The sequence below is a fragment of the Aspergillus tubingensis genome (assembly GCF_013340325.1).
Source record: "Aspergillus tubingensis WU-2223L DNA, scaffold_6, whole genome shotgun sequence".
Lineage (NCBI taxonomy): Eukaryota > Fungi > Ascomycota > Eurotiomycetes > Eurotiales > Aspergillaceae > Aspergillus > Aspergillus tubingensis.
This window is the reverse complement of record NW_023336280.1, coordinates 1,590,324-1,616,084: the sequence shown is the minus strand read 5'-3', so window position 1 is coordinate 1,616,084 and position 25,761 is coordinate 1,590,324. Positions and strand designations below refer to the sequence as shown.

Sequence of the window (25,761 nt, the reverse complement as noted above, 5' to 3'; positions counted from 1 at the left end):
GACCCGCGTGGAGGCGCCAACCAGCAAAAAGCGACTGATGGCCAGCCGCTCCTTTCCAAGGAACTCTTTTGAGCTATGACGACATTGCAAGGTACCAGTCCGATCCCCGATCCGATGCGTTGAGAGCCATGATGTCATCTGCTTGTTCCCTTCCCCGATTGCCATTTGTGACTCGCCCTGGGCTGGGCTCGGCTGCGTGAGTCGGCCCGAGTCTGGACCTGTCATCCGCATTCATTCACGAACTACTGCGTGAGGATGCATCTTCTTTTGGCCTTGACTTACAATCACTACAAAGAAAGGGAGATGCTAACAACCGTGTCATGTAGGGAGGGAGCACTACACTTTTCCACCTCTTTCGATTTAATTCCAACAAATCAGTATGGCGCCATCTGTGTTCAAATCCCGTTGCAGAACACATATCCCGAACCTACCCCATAAACACAACCAAATTAGAAACTGCGGAGGCAAATAATAAAAAAGGTCAGAATATTAAGGAAAAGCTCAAACACCGACGGAGTCGGCCAAACGGAGAGCCTCTCTTTCTCTTTCCCTTCCCTTTTTTTCCCCACTTCCCACGAGATCGGCAGGCCCCCAAATGCAACTGAAACGATTGGTCGATGATCTCAGGACAAGGTTTCTGCAAAGGGAGAAATGGATCAGCCAGAACCACCAATCTATCTCCCACAGACGTCATTGCCCAACGGCGGCTAGATAAGCCTAAAACCATATCACAGTTACTTTTGTACAAAGTTGATGAGTTGTTACCGAGACCCCCCGATGGCGCTTGCAACAAACAGAAACTAAAAAGTTAATTTTTTATTATCGTTGAGACATACCGCGAGTCTAGAACCATGGCTACAGACCCCCTGACTTAGACCACGTTGTACAATCCGCTCGGTGATCACTTACTACTTACTGTCTTATCTACTCGATACCGTTTCACTTTTGCGCTCTGTTTTCATTGGTGGCTTCCGTTCAGGTACCCTTGCAGAACTACCAACATGAAAGAAAGCATAATACCATCACCACTATACATCTAACTACTTCTTCATCTATGTCAAAATACCATTCTAAGTAGTAGTAAAGCCGCTCCTAAACCCATCCAAAATCCATCAACACCCTCCCAAGAGAATTAGTATTCAAATAATATAATAATACCGCCAACTATACATCCCATAAACTAACTATATATGCACCTCGACGGGGCCAGCCACCAAAACCACCACCCGCAGCGCCATGGCGCCAGCCCAGTCTTATACTACATATACACGACAGCCACAAGCCAGCTAGTCAAGTAGTTAGTGAGATAGTTAGTTATCTATCTACGCAGCAAACAAATCCATGTACTCCGATCAATACATACATGCTTACATACATACACATATACACCGTTACAATTCATACAAAGATACCCCCATACATACATACAATACCAACACATCCAACCAAACCATCTACTATTACTTCACCTCGAACTCGATCGTCGTAAGCCTACTACTACCTACTCCAAATCTACACCCAAACAATGGCATAGATGGATCTATGGATACAAAAAAAACTGGAGTATGTACGGAGTAGATGAAATGAACGGAGTCAAACCAACCATATACCCGATCGGGAACTCATCTCCGCATAAGGTAATGGCCTACGTAGCAAGGGGGGTGGGAGTGGAGGAGGGAGGCCGCGAAAGGTAAGCATGTGCGACAGATGACTGACTGACCCCTCTCAACGAAACAAAGAACTGCCCAAAAAGGGTAAAAGGCACGCTTCGGAAGAAAAAAAAAAAAAAAAAAAAAAAAAAAAGCAGAAGAAGAAGAAGAAAGGGACGGGTATATGCTCGGCAGATACACACGCACACACATAACCCCAATGAACATACCATGGAATTGATGGGAATGAGGAGGAGATTTTAGTGGAACATAGAGAAGATAATGACGATGTTAGCTAAGAGCTAGTAGTAGCAGGGACCATAGTTACCATCCAATTTACTGAGAAAAAAGAAGAAGGAGAAGAAGAAAAAAAAAAGCCATTCCCCACTTTAAAAGGAAAAGAAAAGAAAAATCAAATCAAATCAAAACGAACGGTAAAGATGATTCCGGAGCCATTCGAGAGTCAGTGGGGGCGGATCTGACATCCGCCAGTAATATTACGTGCTGTGGTTTTTCCGCAGGTGTGCGCCGAGCGTTGCCGGAGGAGGAAAAGGGCCTTAAGTAGTACCTTACCACTGTACCAGTGACCTTTTAGCGCGGCCTGTCGGCTACCTTACTACTTTGTAGACTGGTGGTCCACAGTAGGTCCGTCCCATGGGTCACCTTCCTTATTGTTCATTTTTATTCTATTCCATATCCACAGTAGTCTATCTACGTAACTGTCTAGCCCAGCGTCGGTTATGATGTAATTGCTGGCTGGGATCCAATTTCCTCGCCAATGGAATTACATTCGGGGGTCTGTGCTTTGCTCTCTCTCGTCCTCGGAGATTCAGTCCTGGTGACATGGTTCCATGTGGTGATCTTCAGTTCCTGTGTACTATACTATTCCAGGAGGTGGGTGGCGAGTCTCGGACTATATTCGGATATCTTACGGAACTACGATGGAAATCTGTTCCAGATATTATAACCTCTCTATTGCACGGGTCTGTCGTATATCCAACCTAGTGCTTTTGATGTAACATGAATAGCAGCTTCAAACCCGTTCATCTTCATGGGTCCGAAGTATAGGCAGGTCTGCACGCGGAACCCATCACAGCGCACACGAAACAAGTCAAGACATCATTCTGTGCTGCGTAGACGCTGAAGCTTGGATCATAACAGGAGGAGCCAGTACATAGCCCATCCGATAACGAAAACACCCAGGCCATCCAAGAGGGGAGAAATAGTGAAACCATCTCGGTATGCCGGTGTGAAAAGAAAATAAAGAAACGCAACAGCAGCAGTGAAGTAATTCCGACAAGAATGGACAGGGTATCTATCGTGTTCCTCGTACCTCAACCAGATCCTCGAAATTACAAACCAGATAATATCATCAAGAGAAATCGAACCATTGCCGGGGCCGTGTATCCCCAAACCCAGACGACATTGCCGACAAGGAAAAGTTTAGGATATCGTCAATGATATAACACACAAAAATTAAAGACAACAAACAAAGCACGTATATGGCGACAGGGTATCATTGCTCGGGAACTCGTGTATTATTCCCTATCCAACGAACGCCCCGTAGATTGATGCAAGCAATCCCAAACTCCGAATATGAGGCATGCGCTTGAGTAATGTATGCGAACAAGCGTACCTCATGCCACGCACCAGGCGCCGAAAAGACTGAAAAGACTGAAATCCGTACCGAAAGAAAGAAGCCCCTTGTTGAGGGTTGAGACAACAAAAATGTTAGACGAAGTGAAGTTTGCGAGTGACGAAGGACGAAAAGAGCGTCGTGATTTGCCGAGCGGCAGGATTAGTAGCTCAATTTGACCTCAACGGCTGGACTTATGTTTCCCGATCCCGTAGCTGCTGCGGTCTCGAATGATGACGCCTCGGAAATCTCGACAACCATGTCTTGGCCGTCTGGGAGCTCGCGAACGACATCATCATCTACCATTATTTTCAGGCCGTTTTGCTTGACGTGGAGGACTCGTACAATGCGCTGAGGGTCGATGCGCTGCTTCATGGAGATCTTCTCCATTAGATCGCGAACCGTCCGTTCAGTCAAATAGACGGCCCGGTAATAGTCATCCGAACGCTGATCGTTGCGTGGGAATCGTACGTAGAAGCACGCGACTAGGAATGGGTCAGTTCGCGTATCTTTTAAAGGTTACAAGCTTAACTTACTTGGCTTTACTGGACGCTCCGCGGGGGGTCGGTAAGTTGGGTCAATGTCTACCGCCTCTATGAATCCCATGGGCGCGCTACCGTCAGTCGAAGCCACTTTCGGTACCTTGACGGGATGCTTTAGTGTGACCTTGTCGCCCAGGACTTCAGAGCACGGGCGCGAGTTCTCTCGAGACGTGCTCAGGGATCCATGGTACGCCGAGTCATAGAACATGTTCGACTGGAGGTTGGTCGGGTGGCATGGCGAGTTTATTGAGATGCTACTGCTGGTGGGCGAAACGGCATGCAGGGATGCGCCATCAATACTGAAGCGGGATCCACGGCTGTTCTCCCGTTTGAGGAATTCCCGCGACTCGGGGAGCATGACAGGGAACAAGTCCGGGTCGTCTTGCTCCTCGCCCCGCAATCCCAGAATGCTTACCGGTCGCGTTGACGTGAACATGTCTTGCATCAACGCGAGCTTTGCATGGAGATCGTCCTCCAAAGACATCTTGCCAGGGCCGTCCTGCGAGCCCATAGACCATGTCCGTTTGTGCTTGGTAATCTTGGCCGGGCGCGGATCTGCACCCTTAAGAGCAATGGAGCCATTGCTACGCTTTCGCTTCCCGTAGTTACCGGCGCCCATCTCGGCTTGAGCAATCTGTTGTCGAAGTTTCTCGATGGTCTTCTTGACATGAGCGACGTCGTTGGACAGCTTCCGCTCAGCACCATGGTCGCGGAAAAGCTTGACCTTGCAGTAGCACACCTCCGATTCTTTGCCCGAAGTTGAGCTCGAATCGTCAGGAGAGACCATCTCTGTCTTTGCGCACAATCTGACCGGAATACCCTTCACACCCTTGGAATGGCTAAAGTCCGTCGACAAAAAGTTGAATCGGACCGGAATCGAGCACTCCGAAACTCCAGTTGACGGGTTGAGTGTCCAGGTGACGCAGAAACCATCGAACGATGAGCTCTCGAGCTGGATTTGCCGGTTCTTTGTGTCTTCAATGCCGCCTTGTATGGGATCGACATATTCCACTGCTTGGAGCTTTCCGCCTCGTTGATGCGCTTCATTGGAACCCCGACCTTCCTTCCATAACTGCCAACAAGCAGCCGGCTTTGCCCTCTGCTCATCTTCTTGAAAAGACACACGGATGAAGGTACGATATTTGATCGGTTGCGTGGTCATGGGCGGCGGAGTAGAATCAATCACGGAAACTGAGTATGCCTGGCCTTTATTGAGATATGTGACTGGGATCTCGGCTTGATGGTTGATCATGGCTGTGGGAGCGCGCAAAGTGACATGATAGCGAAACCTGTAGCGTCCAGCACGGTTAGCGATCGAAAAAAAAAAACATGATGAAAAGGGTGGAGCGCTCACGTTTCACCTGGGTTGTGCATACTCGCTTGATCGTCCTGAATTGTTGACGTAACGTAGTGAGAAGACGCATTACCCTGCATATCCACATCATTTAGAGAGAGTTCTTCGACAGATTCGTCCATGGCATCGTAACCTGCATCACTCTGAACGAAAGCACCGGGCGCAAATGCTGGCTGCTGAGCAAACGGTTGGGGGTTGTGGAAGTGTGGCGGGATGTACTGCTGGTCAAAGTGATCGAGGCCCAAAGCTGCAGTGCCGGGGTTGATGGTCGCCGCGGAGATCTGCTGCGGAAGAGAGAGCGGAGTAATCATGCTCAAACCCATGCCAGGGGTATGCAAATCTCCTGCTTGGCTGTGGTATACTGCACCCAGACCACCTGAGTTGGGAGTATAGTAGCCATGTGGCTGTAGTGGGTTTACATAAGAGACAGCATTCGGATCGACAAAAGGCGCTGCAAAACGCATATCTTCCGTGGCGCGGGGTGTAGGATCATTGAGCTTCATATCGTTGTTCATACTCAATCTGGCGCAGAAATATCATGTTAGCTTTCGCCCAAAGATTTCTTCGAGCTCCAAAATAACCAACAAATGGATGAGAGAGAAAAGAATAAATTAAGGCAGATACTGAAAAATGCAAAAGGGCGTATTTACCTAGCTGGAGTGATAGGTCCAATGGGCATCTGACCGAAGCGCGTGGCATTGCGGTGAGTGACTGGGGGAACAACGTCTGAGAAGGTTTTTTGGAATCTCTGGATGAGCTCGTCGTCTGGCTTTTGAGAATTCTTTCTGCAAGGGTGGTAGTCCGGTTAGCATGAGAATGGCGGGCGACTCCTCGGCAAAACGCAGCATCGGTATTCAATATAGCGACGTACCTGTTGCGGAACATCATCGACACGGTCGGAGGTAGTAAATTGCTTATTCCGTTGTGGTATTCAACGGCGCTTGATGATTTATGGAGAGACGTGGAATCCAGGAGAAAACAAGAAGGCGTTAGAGGGTGAAGGTGGCATTCGGATCGCCAAGCGCTATTCGATCCGGGCCTCGAAGTTATTCGGAGAGGGGAGGGAAGGGCGGTGGTTGTATGTATGTATACGTTTCCCGATTCGTTATTTTAGGAGTGTGGAAAAAAAGCATGTAATTCTGAAATGCGGTGGAGACGGCTCAAGTGTCACATCCCAATCACGGTCTATCGGGGGGGATGGTAGCGATCGCAGGGATTGCGACCACAAAGTGGGCGGCTTCAAGATGATATCGAGGATCGCGAGGAGCGGAGACAAAGAGAGGAGGGGGTGGGAATAATTTGGGGAAGAGGTCCGAGTGGTATTCGAAGACGAGAACGGGTTATGGCAGGTATTGGGTTTATAGCGGAGGCGCCCCTTACTCAGAGATCATATGAGAGGCGGCGGTGGGAGAATGAGGACGACTGCAAAGGGAGAGAGGAAGAGAGAAGGAGAAAGAGGAGAGAGAAGAAGAAGAGGAGAGGAGAGGAAGCGACAGGCGAGAAAGAAGATACGTATGCCGTATAAAAATGTACAGGAATAGCGGGGAGGCGATAAAAGGGTAAAAAAAGAAAAAGAAAGAGGAAGAGGAAGGGGAAGTAGTACTTGAGGGCCCAAAGGAGGGGAGGAGAGAGAGTGGAAAAGAGGAAGGTGATGATGAATGTTGGGGGAGTCTGCTGGAACTAGACGGTAAGACAAGCCCCCAATAATAGTTCGGATGTAGGGTGGATATGGACGCTGAGAGGATGAAGCCGAGTACCTCTCAACTAAGAGGGAGCAAAGCAATCCGAAAAGATTTAGCAAGAGATTTCTTTTTTCTTTTCTTTTCTGGGATCGGAGGATTTGTGGAAAGAATGTGATAGTTATTAATAAAAGAAGAGAAAAAGGGACCACATGGGAGGCGTGGTGACGTGCAATAATAACGGTTGGTTGAGTTATAAAAAAGCGCAAATGAGGTAGGTATGAAGGAAACCTTCCAGAAACTCTTCTGTCCCTTTCGGTGCTTTCTCTTTCTTTCTCTGTCGGTTCCTGCTATTCTTATTCTTTTCCTCTATTTAATCCACTTTTCTTTTCTTTTTTCCTTTTTTTTTTTTCATAAATATACTTTTTGGAAAAGTAGATTAATCTCTGGGTCAGTCTCCGAGATGATTTTCTGGGTCGGACTCAACCAGAAGAGACCCAGGATCAGTGGGGAGGGTGTGAGGGGTGGTGTGGATCCGGTAAATAGTAATATCCCGTCGTATTACATCTGTATATTACCACTCGCATATACAGCTGTACTTTACGGTTTCTGTATTATACCACAACGATAACTACACCAGAACTACTTACTAGTTGTTATAAGCACTACTGGATAGCCAGCAAAGGTAGTATAGGGCTCCCAACCATTTCTGCCACATTTCAATAAATCCCCGACAGTCATAATAACCTGTTCCTCAACATTCCAACCGTTCGGATCATCATATCTCCTCTGCTCGGTTATCCTGCCTTGTGAAACCAGTGCAGTCTGGACTCTAGCGGGTATAGTAGTCCCCAAGACCAATAATACACAAATAGGTATAGAGGCCACCACCTGCACCGATCATTAACACCGAAGCGACCACGATACGGTGTCAGTCCATACAATGGAACCGGGGCCAAGACGCCAATGAAGTGGGTTCGAGCCGATTTCCGATTTCCCAATGAACAGGCACATTTACTAAGCTCGGGTCCTACGTCATCCTCCCAAGAAACAGAACACAGTAAGAGCAGTGCACTGACAGCCCCATGAGAATGCAGAAAAAAAGTCATTGACTTGCCATGCGCCGTGGGCTATGGCCAGCCCTACACAGTACCTGGGACACTTCATGGGCGGTACCTTAGCAGTCAACGATCAGCCACAAGACTGTAAGCCCATCCCAAGCCAATGGTAACTCAGGCATCCATACAGATGTGGCAGTAGTGGTTCTTTTGAGTTGGACGTGCGTGTAAAAGTACATACCTTCTCTCCCTACTCAATTAGGTTACTTAGTTACCTATATCCTCTTTAAGTATCTATGGCGCGGCTGTGAACCGCGGTTATTATGCACAGCGTACCGAATACTCACCTCAACAACTACGACACACTCTGCTGACAATATACACCTTTCTCTTCATGGAAAGAAAAGGAAAAGGGAAAGAAATGGAACATTCCCGGGGCCGGTAGCGGAGGACAACAACAACAACAACAGCAACAGCTCACAACAACACTAATCCCGGTTTTGGAGGAAGGGTTATCTCCTTCCCCTCTTTCCTGTACATACGCGAGGGAGCTGCTGCTGCTACTGCTTCTGCTACTATGCCCGCTCACTCCCAGCCTCGCGAGGACCCGGTCGCGGGTCTAAAAGAAAAGAGGTATCTAGAAGCATCCTTTGGTTTTTCCACCTTCCTACCCCAATTCGTCCACATTGAGTGGAGCCACCAAATTGACATTTAATTTAAGAGAAAAGGAAAAAAAGCGGACTATTGCCGAAGTAGGCATTCGGCCAGACCAATTCAGCCTATTGATCTGCAAGCGTTATCACATGGCACCAGTGTCATTATATGATTGACGGTGTCCGCGTCCTGGGTAGGGTAGTAGCGCTCCTCCCACGGCCTATCTATCTATTCTGACAACGCATCTTTACTGAAATCAGTATATACGGTCTGCGATTGGTCTCACATTATCCCATACCGACATGGGACATCGAAGTCAAAAAAGGGAAGGGACGAGGGAGCAGATGAGATGGATCACACACATAACTGCGGGCAGCTGGGTTCCAGGCTGACTGACTGACTGACTGACTAACTGGCCTTGGACAGTGGAGGACGCATGTATATGGAGAAAAAGGAGCGCGGTGGGTAAAACCTATCAATGCGTGCTTGGAAGTGAAACATCCCGACTTCCCTTAGCGACAGTTATGGAGTCGAAATGGAGTCGAAAGCTGGGCCGGGAGCTTATTCTGTCGTGCACGGGGTCTTACTGGGGAGTATCGAACCATGAAGCACCCGCCAACCATGGATATGGACAATTATGACACAAACCTGCGCCAAGCACAGACGCACAAGGTTTGGTTTCACACTGCTTGATGCTGCAGGTCAACAGAAGCAAAAAAACCAATAACTTGGTAGGTTTACGTCTCAGAGAATATCATTCTTCTCACCGACCAGAGCTATGGGACTACACTTTTTGCGAGCATCGACAGCTGATACTGTATCATACTGTGTACAGGGATTGTATGAGAAATGTAAAGGGATGTAGGGCTAGACCGACGCCGATTGCTTGGGATGATGTCCCGCCAATCAGAAACATGGGATGTCGGTCCCCGGGTCACATCGGACGGAGTTCCTCAGAACCTTATTACCTAAACAGCCGTGTCGTTGGCCTGGGGAATGCGAAAGTGACACTCCCGTAATTAGCCTTAGTCAGCTGGGCTAGCACCCTCCTTACACACAATACTCAGCCAATACCAATGAAGGAGACACCTGAAGAGGAATAGAAAGCAGAAAAGCTACTAAGGCACCGACCAAACGGAGCTCGTCCATGAACGCATTGGACTCCTAATCTACATGCCGACCATGGTCAGACGAAACCACCAAAACATAGAAATCTGTTTCCTCTTTCGAAGACAAGAAGCACAAGTTACGTCATGCGTCTCAGGGGTACCGGGGGGAGAGAGAGGAGGGGGGGCTGACAGTTCATGCCTGCCATCTGGAGGAATTTCAGAATTGACGATTGCTACGGGTATAGTACCCTGGTTACCTGGAGTGGAAATGATAGGTTCGGTTTAAGCAGAGTGTCGTGCGATAGAATTCATGACAACGCTCGCTCTGATTCGTTGGACGACTGCTCCGAGTCAAGGGGAAGGAAGATAGACCCGCCACATATGCACCAATCGCTGGTGGTTTCACGAAGACGGCCAGTCCCCAGATTACATCATAACATTCAGGAGTTCCTTTTTTCTTTTTTTTTTTATTGCAGCGCTGCTTACACAGTCACTAGCCAAATCCCTTTTTAGCTCACTACTTTTTTCGGCTTTCCCCACCAGCATGCGCAGGTGCATTGCGCATTGCCGCATTTCTGCTTTGAGATTTGGGGTAACTACTAAGTAGTAGTAGTACTACTTTGACTAACGTCATGGACGGGATCGGTCTAGACGCGAGCAGCATAGCACAGCACAGCACAACACACAACACAACACCAGTGGATGAGATGATGTTATGCTACTATGTATCAACAATTACTCAAGAGTTAATTCCGCAGATGCAATGCGACGCGATGCGATGCATTCTCTGTCCGATGATAAACTACGTAGTCAATAGTCCTGCCACTGACTCAGTCGGTGTAGACAGCATGCATGAGATGGCAAGTAAGTAGTAAGTACTAATTAATCCTTTACTTTTGACCAGTCGTGATCCAGAGATCTTCAATGAGGTGTATATTGTGGCTGCTTTAGTATGTTTTGGACTCCAGTCCTTCCCTTATCGCGGGGCCCATTCTCCCCCTGTCATGTTGTCGCTTATCTGTCTGTCACTGCCCATGATACTAGACTGATTGGATAGTGATTGTCAGGAGACTTGAGACTTCTATCATGCCGTATTGAGAAACAGGTTTAGATTCGTGCTTGAGGCGATCTTCTGTTAGAGAAACCTACTAGTGATGCTAATTGCATTTGAATAGTAGAATACTTACATATCTTCACCCGAAGTCACCATGAACTTGAATTACTGCCATAGTAATGGTATAATAAACACACGAAGAACCAAATAAAAGACCACAACAATAGCAACCACAAACCCAACACAATATCATGAAATTACACCACACAACAACTCAAGACAAAACATGAAGAACTGCAAGCAGCAAGGCACACACAGACACACACACCTACAACCCGTCCCTAAGCTCCTACCACACAGTCCAACTATGTAGTACTACTCAACGAAGCAATCTTATTCGCGGAAGCTTCTTGCGCGGCTAACAAATCCTTCAGTCAACTAAGTCATGTCGTGCTGCATGACAACATACATGCTTGCTTACATCAACTACTACTACAACACCCCATAGTACATAACAAAGCGAATCATGTCCGCATTCGGTATGTTAATTGCATATTAGTCCTGACGAAATGAAGAAGATAAAAAAGAAACTTCATACATACATGACAGATAACAAAGGGATAGACAGACAGACATGACTACATACCTTGCAGAAATGACTGAAGAACTGAAGAAGGTTCATAATTCGTGGGTGATATTCCGAGAGAATTGAATACCAATTGATAATAATTGATAAAAGAGGAACAAAGAAAGGAAGAATAAATGGTTAGTAGTACAGTCCCTCAAACAACACGGGAGAATAATAGTAGTTACACAACCAACCCGGACATCCTCCCACAACTGCCGTAGTAGAAACATACCACGAACCAAGAAACCAACCACCAAACACCTCCAGTGGGTTCTAAATCCGGAATCTGGAACAACCCACCTACATAGTACCTACCCGCTCAGCCCAGCCCAATTAAGATTCAACAGGGGATTAAAGGGAACAAAAAAACGGCACGGATGGACAATCCGACGGACACGGGCCATAAGGGAATTGTGGATGCGAATGTGTGGATTGGGTGTTAAGTGGTTCGTTCGCAACCCGCCAAGTCAAGATTTCTTACTTACTAGTTTACTTAAGGGAATGAATAACCGCATATATTCTCCGGAGGGGAAAGGGGGGTTATTACTGGTTGATTGAAGGAAATGATGGCTTATGTGAAGCAGGGATTAAGAGGGTGTGGTCCAATGCTTGTGGATACGTTGGATTATCATGGAGTAGTAGGACTTACTAAATTATCTACTTTTATTTACTAACTACTAATGTATAATGGATGTCTGGGATGATGGAGAGAAGAAAGAAAGAATGGGGTCGGTGGCGTTGAGGTAGGTGGATGTTCTCCTCTTTTGTCGGGTTCGGGTATATCGGTGGTTAGTACTACTACTAGTGTTGGGGTAGGTCGGTGGTATAGTAGTTGTATGATAATATGTACTGGCGATGTATAGAGGCTGGTAAGTGCTTTACGGGACTTACAGAGCTGGTTATGTTATTCAGTTCAGTGTTTGGTTATAATTGTAGAGCGGGATTACGATATCGGCTATGACCAATTACTATCTACTCTGTATATTAAAATGGATGAAAAATAAACTTCAGCATTTGAATGTAACCACAATAAGTAGTAAATGAGATAACTCACAGACCACAGCCAGGTAGTCTACTAGGTAAGTTAGTACTTCTGTTAAACTCAGAAAGAAAAGCCCCAGTAGGACGAAATACGTAAAAAACTTAACCAACAACATCCAGAACCATTCGCCAGCAACAATACATCTATTACTTTTATAAAACTCACCCGGCATTACCATCTCCGGCAATTGAAGCCACAAAAGCCCAGATGAGGCGAACAAGCAAGCGATGGGTAGGGAACAAGCGCCATGCACGACATGGATTCCCCAGTCAGATGTCAGTCATCCAAATTAACTAACCACCATTACCATCCCCGCGGAGAGTAAAAAAATGTCATCAGCCCACTAGATGAACAATGAAGTAAGCCAGCCACTAAGTTCTACTACTTACTATGGCAGTGTGCTGCCACTTCTTTGCTCCATTAATTACTATCCTATGAAGTTTATGGTAAGGCGTGTGAGGCTGTGTGATTCATGGTTCCGATCGAATCAGAAGAGGTCACGCACTCCCGCTCTCTGCCGTGTCGGACGGCAGAGAAGATAATGATGGAGGGGGAGGAAGAGGAAGGGAGGGAGGAAGAGGAAGGGAGGGAGGGAGGGGGTGAAGGTGCAGGGATGTTTTAGAGCGAGGGTGGCAAATATACTTAACTTGAACTAGTAGTGGAACTTTACTTCTTTCCTTTCTTTTCTTCCCGTCTGTCTGTCTGTCTGTCTATCTGTCGGTTCGAACGGAAGCGGGATCGATCTACTACTGGTTGTCATTTGGGAATCAGATTGATTGAGTGATTGATTCGATCGATCGATGCGATGACTTTATCATTACGTGTGTTGAAGGATGGGATGGATCAGAGATCATTCTTTTTCTATCTAATTGATTACTTTTGTAACTAGCGTAGTGTTAAACCACTACTTGTGCCCGTGCTGAGATGGTCGAAGAGTAAGCAGGTGAGACATTTTACCAAATGCGGATAACTAACTAACCACTGTAAGTGGTACTTACTATTTATGTAGATTCGGGATTCGGGATATGCTTAAAAAGTACCGACTTAAAGGTATTTTCTTTTTTATTTTGCTTTATTTGCCTCCCTGATGATTAAGTAAAGTATGGCGTGCGCTTGGCGACCGGTATGTGCGTGATCATCTCGATACTTACCTCGTAGATCAGTGGGTGAGTGACAGGCAGACAGATACTTTATGTAAGTAGGTAGACGAGTTGGGGAGATCTACTGCTTACTTACTCGGTGACTTACATGATAGTTAGTCAGTCTATGGGTAAGGAGAGGACCCTATCGCCTACTTACTGAGCAGATCAAATCATTCCATAGTTGTTTTATTATTCTCGCTATACAATACGTACTTACACTCTGTAAGTAAGCGAGCAGTATTTCATAACCTAGTGACCACATACACTGCTATACATAGGGCAGAGGAAGAAAAAGAAGAAGAACCAGAAGATCAACCCCCCCAACCAAAAAAGGAAATACACACCATACCACCATAGGCAGGAAATTCAATTGAATTTCATCTCCATCCCCCAAGGGAAACTATTGTTCCATGGTTCATTGATAACTTGGGTGGTTCCATGAAACAAAATCTCCGGTCAGGTAGCAATACATACATTACATGTGACATGCAGATGATATTGATCCCGTTTCGGGTAATAGCCCTTTTCCAACCATGTAATAACAACTATTGCTTCGGAAATATAGATAGAGATTTGGACAGATAGAGGAGCGACCACTACTAGCAACTGGTAACTCTATTAATGTACCACCACGCGCTATTCTAAATCGATTTGCTGATAAATAATCCCATTGTGGCGTAGATAGTGACCGGACTAGTCCGTTGTACTTGGCTTTATTGATCCGTAAGGACAAAAAAGTAAGCAAGCAAACGCAACCCAACCTTCTTCTGCTTTTTACAAATCTTGACTTTCTCCTGCTGCGATGAATTTCCCCTTGCGTGGAATCAATGTGGAATGTTCGAACGGTCGCGCTGTTCCATGCTTGATGCCCAATGGATCAATTTATTCAGTGCCCAATCGATCATTTTTCTATCTTTTATTCTCCTTGTCCCTGAGAGAATTCTTGCATACATACATAGTATACTATTAATACTGGTTCCTACAATACATACGAACTTACCGAATTGCTGGGTCTGTCACTGGGGTGAACATGTAATTACCGAGAGATACGATGTAACTTATTAGGGTGAGTGTTATAGTTAGTATAGTCAGTTCTATCTACAATGACTACAGGGAGTAAGTAAGTAAAAAGTATATAGACAGAGATAACTATTATCTAGATACTCCGTACTCCGTACATACCTCACCTCACATCAATTACCATCCAAATATACCCTCCCCTCAAAATAACAACTACCAACTACACAAGTTACACTCTACCAGCAAAGCACCCCCTTCCCCCAGAGTTGTACATACCCACATACCCAAGTAACTATACTACCCCAAAGAAGTAAAAGAAGCAGCAAGCTTTGACAGCCATCCGCCCCTAAGCTACACAGTCAAGCACTAAGTAGTCCATCCCGCACAGACACCCATCCATCCATCCACCATACCCTCAAAGAGTCCTACTCCATCATCCCATTTACTATACTAATCCCATGAAGGAAGGAGCACAAGATGTAACCAAGTTAAGCCCGCCAACATGTAACGCGACAAAATCTCTCATATCCTAAACTACTTACACAACTTACACCACTACTACTCAACACTGAGAAAGAAAAGAAAGAAGGTTTCCCACCAAGCAACGGAAGCATAAGAAAACAGAGAGAGGAGGAGGAGGGGTGGGGAGGGCAGGTGACACACGCACACACGGAGGGTAAGTATTATTCCTTATTCCAAATGCCAATCCCACCCAACGCCACCCCATCATCCAGCATACTTGGCTGACTGGATGGCGTTCGGTATGGCTGACACGGGCCAGAACCATTGGTTGAGAGGGCCAAGGGACTAGGTAGGGTACCTGACGCCGTGGCTGAACCATAAGGCTGATGGATGGATGGGGGGGGGCGATCAAACCATACCAAAGAGAAGGGTAGGTAGTTAGTACGTATAGGTAACCAAGAGGTAAAATAAACTAAGGGGGTGGCCACTTCTCCCACACTATCAAAGGGAAAATGAGAAAAGAAAAAGAAAGGAGGGAAAAGAAACTAAGGTTGATTGATCGATCGATCGACGCGACTAGAGCAAGTAAGTAATAGCAGTACCTACCTGAGTTAATGACGGCGGTTGCAGAGTTAGGTTCACCGGTTGGAACTAAAAGGGGTAGTAGGTACTAAGTAATACTGTAGGAGACATGTGATTGTGTATGTCAATGGATGGATGGATATTTGGAAGAAGCAATAGGTGGCAAGGTGAGGGATATTTTGGGTAGAGTGAGAGATTTCGAGAATTGTTCTAGTCGCTGACCGTCCATGACAATGTAGAGTGTGTTTGCAATATGGTTCAGGTAGCTCGTGGTCTGTTCCATTCAGGATGCATTGTACTGCCCCGATAAGAGGATTCGCGATCCCCAATTCTAGCTAGATGCAAGTCATACGAAGGTATGATCGATCCCGATGCTATGCATATCATCCGTTGCGATCGCGATTAAGTGCAGCGAAGCTATACTGAATCGTCAGTCATTTATGAGAAGCAGGTGATCTGTCACGGCTATGTCCTATCTCCGATGCATCTAGCCGCCATCAGTCGTTCTCGTTCTCTTACAGAATTACAACTACTATTCAATAGGACGAATCAAGTGCCATCACTGGCATGCAATTATCTATGGGCCATTCGGCCAACTATCAATTATGTCCCCTAAACAAATATGTCCCCAGTATGAATCGCCATGATCCAAGTCCCGCTTATTTCATGGCATGCACCGTGTGCTGACCCGTTCCATATATTCAGTAACAGTCCCTCAGCACAATGCTCGAACCGGCAAAGAGAAAAAGAAAGAAGAAGTGACAAAAGAAACGACAAGGAATGAAAGCCACCGCAACTCCCGGGCGCCGCCCAATGTAGACAGTCCAGACTCAGATGGCAAGCAGACAAGAAGAAACAAGAAAAGTAATGACCTATAGACACGTGCGCGCTCAGGCGCGGGGCAGTTAGACTGCGCTGCTCTAGTCTGCACGATTCCGCTCGATGATCGGCCTTGCGGCTGGCCAACAAGACTTCGAGCTGGACCGAACTGCAGGTGACATCAGACGCAAGCGCTTATGAATTCATGTGCACATCCATTCGGTGAATGGCATAAGGCGCATGCCCAAGTTGAGTGATATCATATTGCTGAAACCTCCTTCGAGGTCAGGGCCAGGTGCTGCAAGGCGAGTCAATATGATCATGATCAGACAAGCGATGAAGCGTAGGTAACACTATGGTTAACATGCAGTGATCAATGCATAATAACCAGTGAGAAACCGTCGATCCAGGGTCCGCTGGTGCCGGAAATGCCGGCAATCTTATACCCAAGTGGGGGAATCAGAGTGTACCTGAACTTTTATTAGTAAAGCGGTCCTAATCCCAAGGCAGTAACGGGATTCTTCATACCCTGAGCCTCCCGAGGCGTTTCCATAAATGCCAGACTTCCTGCCCTGGCTGGTCAGAATCTCGATGCCATCAACCCACGCTCCAGCGCGAACGTAGAATCCAAGTATGATTTCGCCTCTCCGGGTATCTGTCGACTGTTAGATTATGTCCGAGCGTGAATCTTCAGGATTGCAACAATAAACTTACCGAGGACAAAATCATCCGGCTTCCCACCACGATTGCCGAAAAGCTGACTCGTAGCATCCTCGTAGAAGAACTCCAGACCATAGAGCGCATTATCGTGATATATCCGAATAGAGGTAAGGATCTTAGTCGACGACACAGAGGCACAGTCAAGCAGCAGCTGCTCTGGTTCACTACCTTCGAGCTGCGAAAGGCCCACTTTGTTCCCTCTGTACCCGGTATGACTCTTGGGAAGCTTGACCAAGTTCTGCTTCGACTTCAGGTTGCTGACCGAGTCAATGTTGTGACTCCCGAGGGCGCCAGAGTAGACGACCAAGCGGATGGACTTCTTTTTCTCTTTCTCGGTGCCATACACGCGTTGTCGCAGTTCGCTTTCCGTCACCGTCACCTGCCTTGGTAGCCCGTTGCTACTCGACTCGCTGTTCAAGTATTCGATAAAGCTGTGGCATACATTGTCACCTTCAGCGTAGAGTTCCATGAATGCGATACCCGTCGAGGCAGTAAACACGATTTTACCATTCTCCACAGGCCAAACCGAAACGCTATCATCCGAGCCCACAGGAGCATCGCCGGGAAGTCGGAAGCAGGGGTGGAACCGAAAACGTAAAGCGTCGAGCCGATGCCAGCTACACTCATCTTGAGGCAAGCACAGTTTAAGGCCCTGCGTCTTCGTCCGAGTCGCAAACGGTTCACGTGTGAGGAAAGTCCGGTTAAGACGAACATAGTCCCTGAGCATGATCCCCGACTCCTGATGTGGACATCCAAAGAGGTGTCCGACTTCATGGAGATGAGCACCAATACCGATATTGGCGGCTTCCCAGCTGGAACCGCCCTCGCCGGAATCGTTAGCCACATAGTCTGTATCAGTCCTGGTGCAGTCCGACAAGGCGTCGACAACATCCTCCAAGCTGGTGGGATAGCTCTGCAGGCTGTGGGAGCCAAATATCGCTAGCTTGAGATCCCCTGTGCCTGAACCCAGAGCGGCGTGGCCAGTGATGGTCTGGGTGCCTACATCCCAATGGGAGTCGAGAAGCAAGACCGAGACGTACTGCTTCTGACCGGGTCGAAGACGGAAATGGTCTTTCACCGCATCTCGTGCGATGCGGAACAGCTCATCCTTGTGGGTAGCAGAGTCATTCTGCTGGGCGAGGTTGAGATCTCTGAGCTCTGCGACCGTCTTGTCGGTCCGAACAACGTGGACCTTGGCCTCGTTCCGCATCTGGCCATTGATGGCATCGCGGCGGCTCAAAGTGCCTGCTTGCCATTCTTCTTCGAACCGGAAACACCGACGGCCAAAGTTGTTACGGAACATCTGTTCGCTAGTGAATGCCTGCCACAGGTACGCCGCCATGCGGTACTTTTGGATCGCAGTTTCGAGACCATTTCCTTCCCGCTGTTGTCTCTCGGGCACGGCGTCGAATGTCCCATCGGAGTCCTTTCCAAGCAGAACGACGAGGTGCAAGGGCGGCGTATTAACCAAGGGAAGATAGTTGATACAGATATACGACGTATGGACAGTCTGATGCGCACTGCCGGAGGAATGTTTGGCTGTGACAAAGTCGAAGCGGAGGCGATTCGGGCCGGGAACCAGGTGCACCAGGGTCTTGAAGTGAGCAGATGTAACGGGCCACGGGACCGAGGGGAAGCTGTCCTGATGGTGGGAAACCGTTACAGTTCCGTCCAGCGGATTTTGTCTTGGGTCTCCTATTTGGCCATACACCAGCAGAACCTTTTGATGGACCTATCGGCGAGTAATGCAAGTCAGCTTTATTGCACCAATCGGTCTAGTAGCCATAATGAGAGAAAAAAGAGTAGCGAAGGAGTACAAACCCAAGAGTTATCGGAGATGGAAATGATCCTCGGCGCATAAGGAGAGGAGGGAGTAGGCGACCGCACAGCCCCATTGACAGACATATTACTGCCAAACTGCAAAGAGCAATCAAGTGGTCAGCCGAGGAACCGCACCCAGTGTGGGTCTGACTTACATAGGCGCTATTCCGCTGCGACGGAGCTGTGAGAAGACCAGGGCGTTGGGGAGGCGCAGAAAGAGGAGAAACAGCGTTGTTGGAGGTGCCGTTGCTTTCGCTAAGGGATGGTAGATTAGGAGAAGAGAGAGTTGGCTTGATTGATGAGGGTGGAGTGAGAGAGCTGTAGGAGGCTGTTTCAAGCGTGGATGATGATTTTCCCGAAGTCATGTCCCCATTGGATTGAGACTCGTTGGACTTTGTCTCTGGTGCCGACTTGCTGGGGTGAAAGTTGGCTTTCGAGCGACGACGAAGCTGTTTGAACAACGGCATGATGGGTGGTGTTGTTGGTTGCTGTTGCTGCTGTCGAAGAAAGAAGAAGGTCGAAGGGCAGTGGTGGATGGGGCAGTAAGTATACCGGAGAAGGCAAGAGTGACCTTGCCTCGTTTTGCCTTCTTCAGGAGGAATGAGCTGGACTCTTCCAATGGAGAGAACCAAGAAGAAAGTAATCTGCCAGGGATAGATGAACGAGCGACTGCGATTCCAACGCTTATTTCTTTTTCTTCTGTTGTTAACGGTTTCTCAATTAATTTTTTTCTTTAATCTTCTTTTCTTTTGTTATTTTTAACGAGAGATTCGTGGACAGCTCAGCGTTGACGACAACGAGAAGATCGGAGAAAGAGGAGAGCGACCGTTTGCGGCAGCGAGTGACGAACGAATGGCAGAGGCACCCCGCATCAACCAGAGTGGCATCCAGGAACCGGGCGAGGGTGAAAGTATAAACGAGAGGAAAGGTTGGAATGGAATGGAACGTCAAGTGACAATTGACTTAGCGGCAGTCCATTTAGCGAGTTGGCAGGAAGGATGAAGTGGAATGATTGGGAATAGAAAAAAATTAAGAAATAAAAAAAAAATTCAGGAATGATCCTAGAAACAAGGAACGAGGGACTTTCCGAGGGGAAGAGGGAGAAAAGAGGGGAGGGAGAGAGAGGGGGGGCAGGACTGGCAGAAGGGGGGAGAAGGGAAAATAGGGAAAAGGAACAAACGAGAATAATTAATTGGCAAAAAGCAGCAAGCAAGCAAGCAGGCAAGCAAGCATGGAGACGGAGACAGAGTGAGAGAGAGAGAAATCAGGATGGAGTCGATTAGTGCCTGGACTAAGAGCTAATCGCGAACAATAATGTCATTGGTATGTGAGACAGCAAATAATAATGCAATCTCACCTGCCTCTAATCGGCGTAGGCGAAGGACCTAGATCCAGTTACTCCTTTCGAACCCAAAGCTTGTTCTGTTCTTTTCTTGTCTCATTGCGTGGCTTGAATTTAGTGAGCCAGTTAGTTACATACTACGACTCTCCGCTTGGTAGTTGGTGGTTACTGTCTTCGGTTGAAGCAAGATCTGACCACTAATATGATGAACTAAACTCGGCTGAACGACATTGATTATCGGCTCATCTTCCCTTCCAGCCTCCATCTGTTCCCACCTACGTAGAGAAAATCAATTCGAACCCGATCATCGGTCTTCGGGGAGGCAAGGTTGTTTCCAAAAAAGCAACACACAAAAGCCATTCCCGTCCCGTTTCAAGGTAACAGTGTGAGAGGTATACAGTAGAGAGAGTGGTTAATGTGCTTGCCCACGATGATGATGATGATAATAATAATAATAATCAAATTATCGTTCTAAATATACTAATATAATAATGACGATGGTAATAATTAACACCAATTTATAAAAGAGAAAAAAAGAAAAGAAAAGAAAAAAAAAAAAAGAAAAGTAAAATTGGTCCAGGCACTAAAAAAACGCAACTGCCACTCTTGCAGTGGGGCGCATCCAGCTGCAGCTTCTTGTCCGTTGCGAATAGACAAGGATGTGTTACGTAGGCTGGCGGCCACTGGCCAACGGGCGGGAAGAGATAGCCTTCTTGGTTTCACCGTCTCACCACCCGAGACGGTGGAGCCAAGACGATCGCCGGCTATATTTGTCTCCGTTGGCGGTGCTTGCTAGCTACTTTGTTAGCCTCTGCATCACACTTGCTCCTGCGTGCTGACTAGAAATGTCCAGTCGTCTTCTCCAGCAAGTCAAATTTGCCCCCTCCTCCCCTCTCCCCCCCAATCCTATCCCTCTTCCCCCCAAATGGGGCTTTTATCTGACCCTTAATGACCCTGGAGGGTTATCTGCTCCCGGAGTAACTTGGAGTCTCAAATTTCAGGGTAGACCGGGCCCTCTGCAGGATGGCAAAAAGGGGGTACGTAGATAAGGAAAAAAAGATTTCTAGTCAAGATTGGCGAGGATGATAACTACCTAGCTAAAAGATAGGGACCGCGCAAGAGTCAATGCTTTTGTAGGGAGAATAACTTGGGACCCCTTAAGTCTCACCAACACTAAAGGAGTAAAACCAAGAGTCTTAGGTCCCCAGCACGTCCAGTGGAAAAGAGCATGGGACTGCGAGGACGGTACCAAGAACTTCGTCCCAAGCACAAACAAGTAACTAATGAGAAGTTGGCATCGGAGTGTGGTTGACATTGTTCTAATTATGTTTCGTCCTCTTTGCCCCTCCCCCTCTATTCCTCTTTCCTTTTCTCTCGGCGTGAACCGTGTTACAGCAATCAATCAGACTTCCCGTTTCCATGATGATGGCTTCCATGATTGCTTCGATGGATTTCTGCAACACGGAGTATCTCCGGCACTGAGTAAAGTACTAGACTAGCAGAGAAGGAAAATAAAAGGACGCCAGAGCCCCAACCACCCAACTACCAAAAGGACTAAAGGACTAAAAGATTAGTAGTAGTGTAAGTTAGTATCTAATTAGTGTAGTGGTGGTGCCTTCGGGGGTCGTCATCCCCTCTCCCCTTTCCTTATCAGCCACAGCTGCCAGTTTGCCTGGAAGGTCTGAGATTACCCGGAAGGGTTTAGACCCTGCAGCAAGAGACGGGGCCAGTCCGCATGAAGCAGAAATCCAGATCCATCCATCCCCAAACCTGGATGGATCCTGCTAATATCTCTCCCCGTTAGTACTATCTCGTTGGCTTCCTTGGGGGCTGTAAGTCGGCGCCGGAGCCTGCCACCTTTTCTGTCCCTTATCACACGCTCCCAAGTTGCTCGGACTGATTCGCTCCAACGCAATGTCATCATCCGTCCAAATCCTCGCGAATCTTCTGCATATCTCATGACTTCGGCATTACTGTTTTGGTTCCTGTGGGGTTTAGTCCCAATCAGAACCGCCCGCGGACCTTTCTTCTCTTAGCTGTAGTAGTAGCACTTACTTAAGTGCTTACTCTGAGAGGTTTTGAGAATACTACTTCTCTGCTAAGTGCATGCTAGCCGCTCTTCGTACACGTCATGCTTTTTGCGTTCCCTGTTTCTTTGCTACTGGGGTCCCATAACCTCGTCCCGTGTCGCATTATCTCTAATTATCAGTGCTTTCGCAAACTTTGGCTCGTCTCTAGTAAATCTCTTTTCTCTCTGGTTTTTCATTGCACGAGAACCTCCAGTCTCCACTATCGTAGGGCTGGCTTGCATCTCTGTGTTTCTCGTATTCCGCTGAATAATCATGGCAATCGATCTGTTAAATGAGCTCCCGAGCTACAAAGGTAGCTAACGAGCAAACAACAGTTGATCACTTCCCTTAAATCAGTGATCTCCACTAGCGGGTATGTCTCAACTCTCAAGAGCACAAGGCAAACACGGAGATAACTGCGGCAACAGAAGCAACGGGAAGATGAGTTTAGAATGTCGGGTATCACTGCTCGGGGTCCTACATAGTAGTACTGAACGCCCGGTCCAGCCAAACCCGAAGCGTCGCACTGTCGGTCCATAGCCGCCGCAAAGGCGTATTTACAATGATCCGCATGCTCCAGAAGAGCTTGCTCTGACGCCTACTTCATGACTTGCTATCTGTTCCAGTCGAGTGATCTCCTGAGCCATATGACCGACACTCAGTCATTGACTGTCGTGTTCATTACACCCAGATGCTGTTGACACTGATTATCTGCATGACCTCCCCATCTGGAAAGTATAAGTAGCCTATGTGTAGAGATGCGTTGGACAAACTCTACTTGTTCTGCAGCGGGCATTCCCAAGAGGGAAGAAGAAGATGGAGTCAGTACGGAGTATACCTACGGTCGGCAGGCATCGATCAATGGAAGGTTTGTTTTTGTGTTCGATCAATTGATTGCTGAGGCAAGTGAGGGAGGAATTCCTCTCTCCACAATCGCACGGCTGAAGAAATGCTGCGGGCGAGACAAAGAGAGGGGCAAGAATGAATGGATCGGAGAATTCTGTGGCATGTGTCTGACCAGTGGTGCGCTGGTGCATTCCGAGATGATCGCAGGATTCATTGGTTCAGAGTGGACGAGAGTTATCTGCCGGCGGCTTCAGAAGCGAGTCGCAGCGTCTCCTTGTGTATCTTTTTTTTCTGTATAGTATAACTTAAAAAGCCTTCACGAGTCATGGAGTATAGGGGATGTGAAAGGAAAAAAAAAGAAAAATCAGAATCATAGTCGATTAGGAGAATGAGATGCATCAATTATCAAGTCTGTCACCTGTAAGGAATTCAGCTGCTATTGACGGCGACCGGGGAATCCATCCGTCAGAGAGGGCAAAAAAAAAACATCCCTTGGCTCGACTGGCGACGATGGCACCCTCTTTATCCACCACCCGCCCTCAACCTCAAAATGAAGAAACTTTTGGGCCCTTTCCGCATTCCCAACACAAAGACTGTTTTCCTTTGATGTTGCAGGTTACCCAGGCAGGCCCGGACGACTTTCCATACATACCAGCTATTCTCGCCGCTTCCGTGCCCGTGGGCGCTAAACGAAGAAGGGATTTCCCCAGAGTTCGTGGCTGCTTTAGGCCCATAGCCTCCCTTCCTTTTGCTGACCCGAACCCAAACTAACCTCAACTAAAACCACCGACTAAACTTGCTCTGGTGAACTAACTACTGCTCTCTCTTACTCACTGGCTGGCTGGCTCGTCACTCCGTTCACCAATCACCAATTGGATCCCATTGCAGACTCCTCCTCCTCTCCTCAGCCTTTCCTCCCCCTCCCTAGTGCACCACCGACTTGACTCCTCCACTTCGAACTTGGACGTGGTTTCAAGCCCTTGACTCTCTCAGGGCCCGCACTTCATCTGCCGTCGTCGGTCGATGCCCACTACCAGAGCTCTTCTATCGGCTGAATAGCGCTCCCTATCCTCGATATTCCCGAGCAATGGCTCTTACTCAACCGTCAACTTCGGAGAGGACGATCCGCAAAATTGACATTGCCCAGGTATGTGCACTTTTCTTGCTCTGTATGATGTGGCCTGAAATTTTACTTTTACCCTCTCTCCCTTGTCCGTCTAAGCCAAGTCTAATTGAATGCGTTTCTTTACTACTAGGTGTCCCTTAGCCTCCAGGATCGGTTAGGCCTCGCCAAAGTCAAGTATCAGAACGGACGTCTACAGGCACTCGGACCAAACCATAATGGCGGAATACAGGTGTGCTTGGGAAGTGACAGGCCGTCGGATTCTTCGTCGGAGGTCTCGCACAGTCGGAGTGAAACCCCATTGACTCCGCCTCCCTTGCCAAACTCGTCATATTCCAAGGAGCTCCCTCGATCGTCTCGGAATAGACATGCAGCAACTTTCGATTCAAAGGCAATGCAGCCTATGCTGTCTGCCAGCCGAAAGCGTCTGCGATCCGACTCGATTACAGATCGTACGGTCAAAGCCCCCCGGGTGTCTTGGAAGAGTTCACACCACCTGCCCGAATCGTCTCCAGGCTTCAACCGACAGCACCTGAACCGACACCTTCCCCTCCCCTTCATGTCAGATATCCCCGAGTATTCCTCACCGGCGTATCCTCATCACTCAGAAGACGACAATGACCCCGACCTCCCCGTTCACAGTTTTCAGCATGTCAGCTCGATGGCAGGCTCTTCACCTCCCCGCACGCCTCCTCCCAAGCACGCCCGTCTATCCCGGAACGACCGACAATTGCGGCATGCAGACGGAGCAGATTTGCTTCTGTACCTGGCCAATTCCCCAACACCAGCCAAGTCTCAGCAGGTGCGGGATTTCCCACCGTCGACTCCTCCGAGCCAGCACGCCGCTCTGCCCTCGTTGACCCCGACTCCTGGCGGCGGCGGCGTCTTCCCCAACTTCGGTACCCCGAACCAACAGTTCAACTTTGCCGACTTTGTGAATGTGACACCCAGTCCGGCACAACCTCCCTGGGGCGGTCGCACGCCTGGAGGGCCCTCGAAAACACCCCTTGCCAACAAGGAGCGAAAGAGATCTAATCTCGACGGCCTGCTGCCGCCGAGTACGGACAGCCCGAGGAACCGCGGAAAGGGGCCTGCCATGGTCCTCCAACTCGGTGAAGAGCTGCGACCGGAAAAAAGCAAATAAATCTGGATGTACAGATTCTACCCTTCTTGTCTATGCATTTCCCCCAACCCCATTGCTTATGACTCCTAATGACTGTTATGTTCTACCCCCTACATACCCCGCCACTGTATCCAATGTCTAGTCATTTTCCTTGTGTTATCCGGCCACGCCCTGTCGTGGACCGGTATTATCGAAATAATGTACACGCCATCTGTCCATATTACATACCCCTTGTTCTTTATGCCATGTTTTCCAGAGGACTATTGGAAACTGATTTCCTTTGTGTG

The 25,761-nt window shown here is 47.9% G+C and overlaps 3 protein-coding genes across 3 annotated transcripts; 1 reads left to right on the top strand and 2 right to left on the bottom strand.

Annotated features, from left to right (window-relative positions):
• Positions 1 to 3,447: 3,447 nt before the first annotated feature.
• AtWU_04302 (grainyhead-like protein) lies at positions 3,448 to 6,066 on the bottom strand (the record flags this gene model as incomplete). Its single annotated transcript, XM_035499413.1, has 5 exons — positions 3,448 to 3,770; positions 3,822 to 5,116; positions 5,182 to 5,703; positions 5,832 to 5,966; positions 6,053 to 6,066. The coding sequence occupies 5 exons, from the start codon at positions 6,064 to 6,066 to the stop codon at positions 3,448 to 3,450; spliced, it is 2,289 nt and encodes a 762-aa protein (XP_035355306.1).
• Positions 6,067 to 16,803: 10,737 nt separating this feature from the next.
• AtWU_04301 (zinc metalloproteinase family protein) lies at positions 16,804 to 19,438 on the bottom strand (the record flags this gene model as incomplete). The annotated part of the gene is made up of 5 exons (XM_035499412.1): positions 16,804 to 16,900; positions 16,959 to 17,085; positions 17,145 to 18,882; positions 18,972 to 19,067; positions 19,127 to 19,438. The coding sequence occupies 5 exons, from the start codon at positions 19,436 to 19,438 to the stop codon at positions 16,804 to 16,806; spliced, it is 2,370 nt and encodes a 789-aa protein (XP_035355305.1).
• Positions 19,439 to 24,315: 4,877 nt separating this feature from the next.
• On the top strand, positions 24,316 to 25,495 carry AtWU_04300 (uncharacterized protein; the record flags this gene model as incomplete). Its single annotated transcript, XM_035499411.1, has 2 exons — positions 24,316 to 24,375; positions 24,485 to 25,495. The coding sequence occupies 2 exons, from the start codon at positions 24,316 to 24,318 to the stop codon at positions 25,493 to 25,495; spliced, it is 1,071 nt and encodes a 356-aa protein (XP_035355304.1).
• Positions 25,496 to 25,761: the final 266 nt, after the last annotated feature.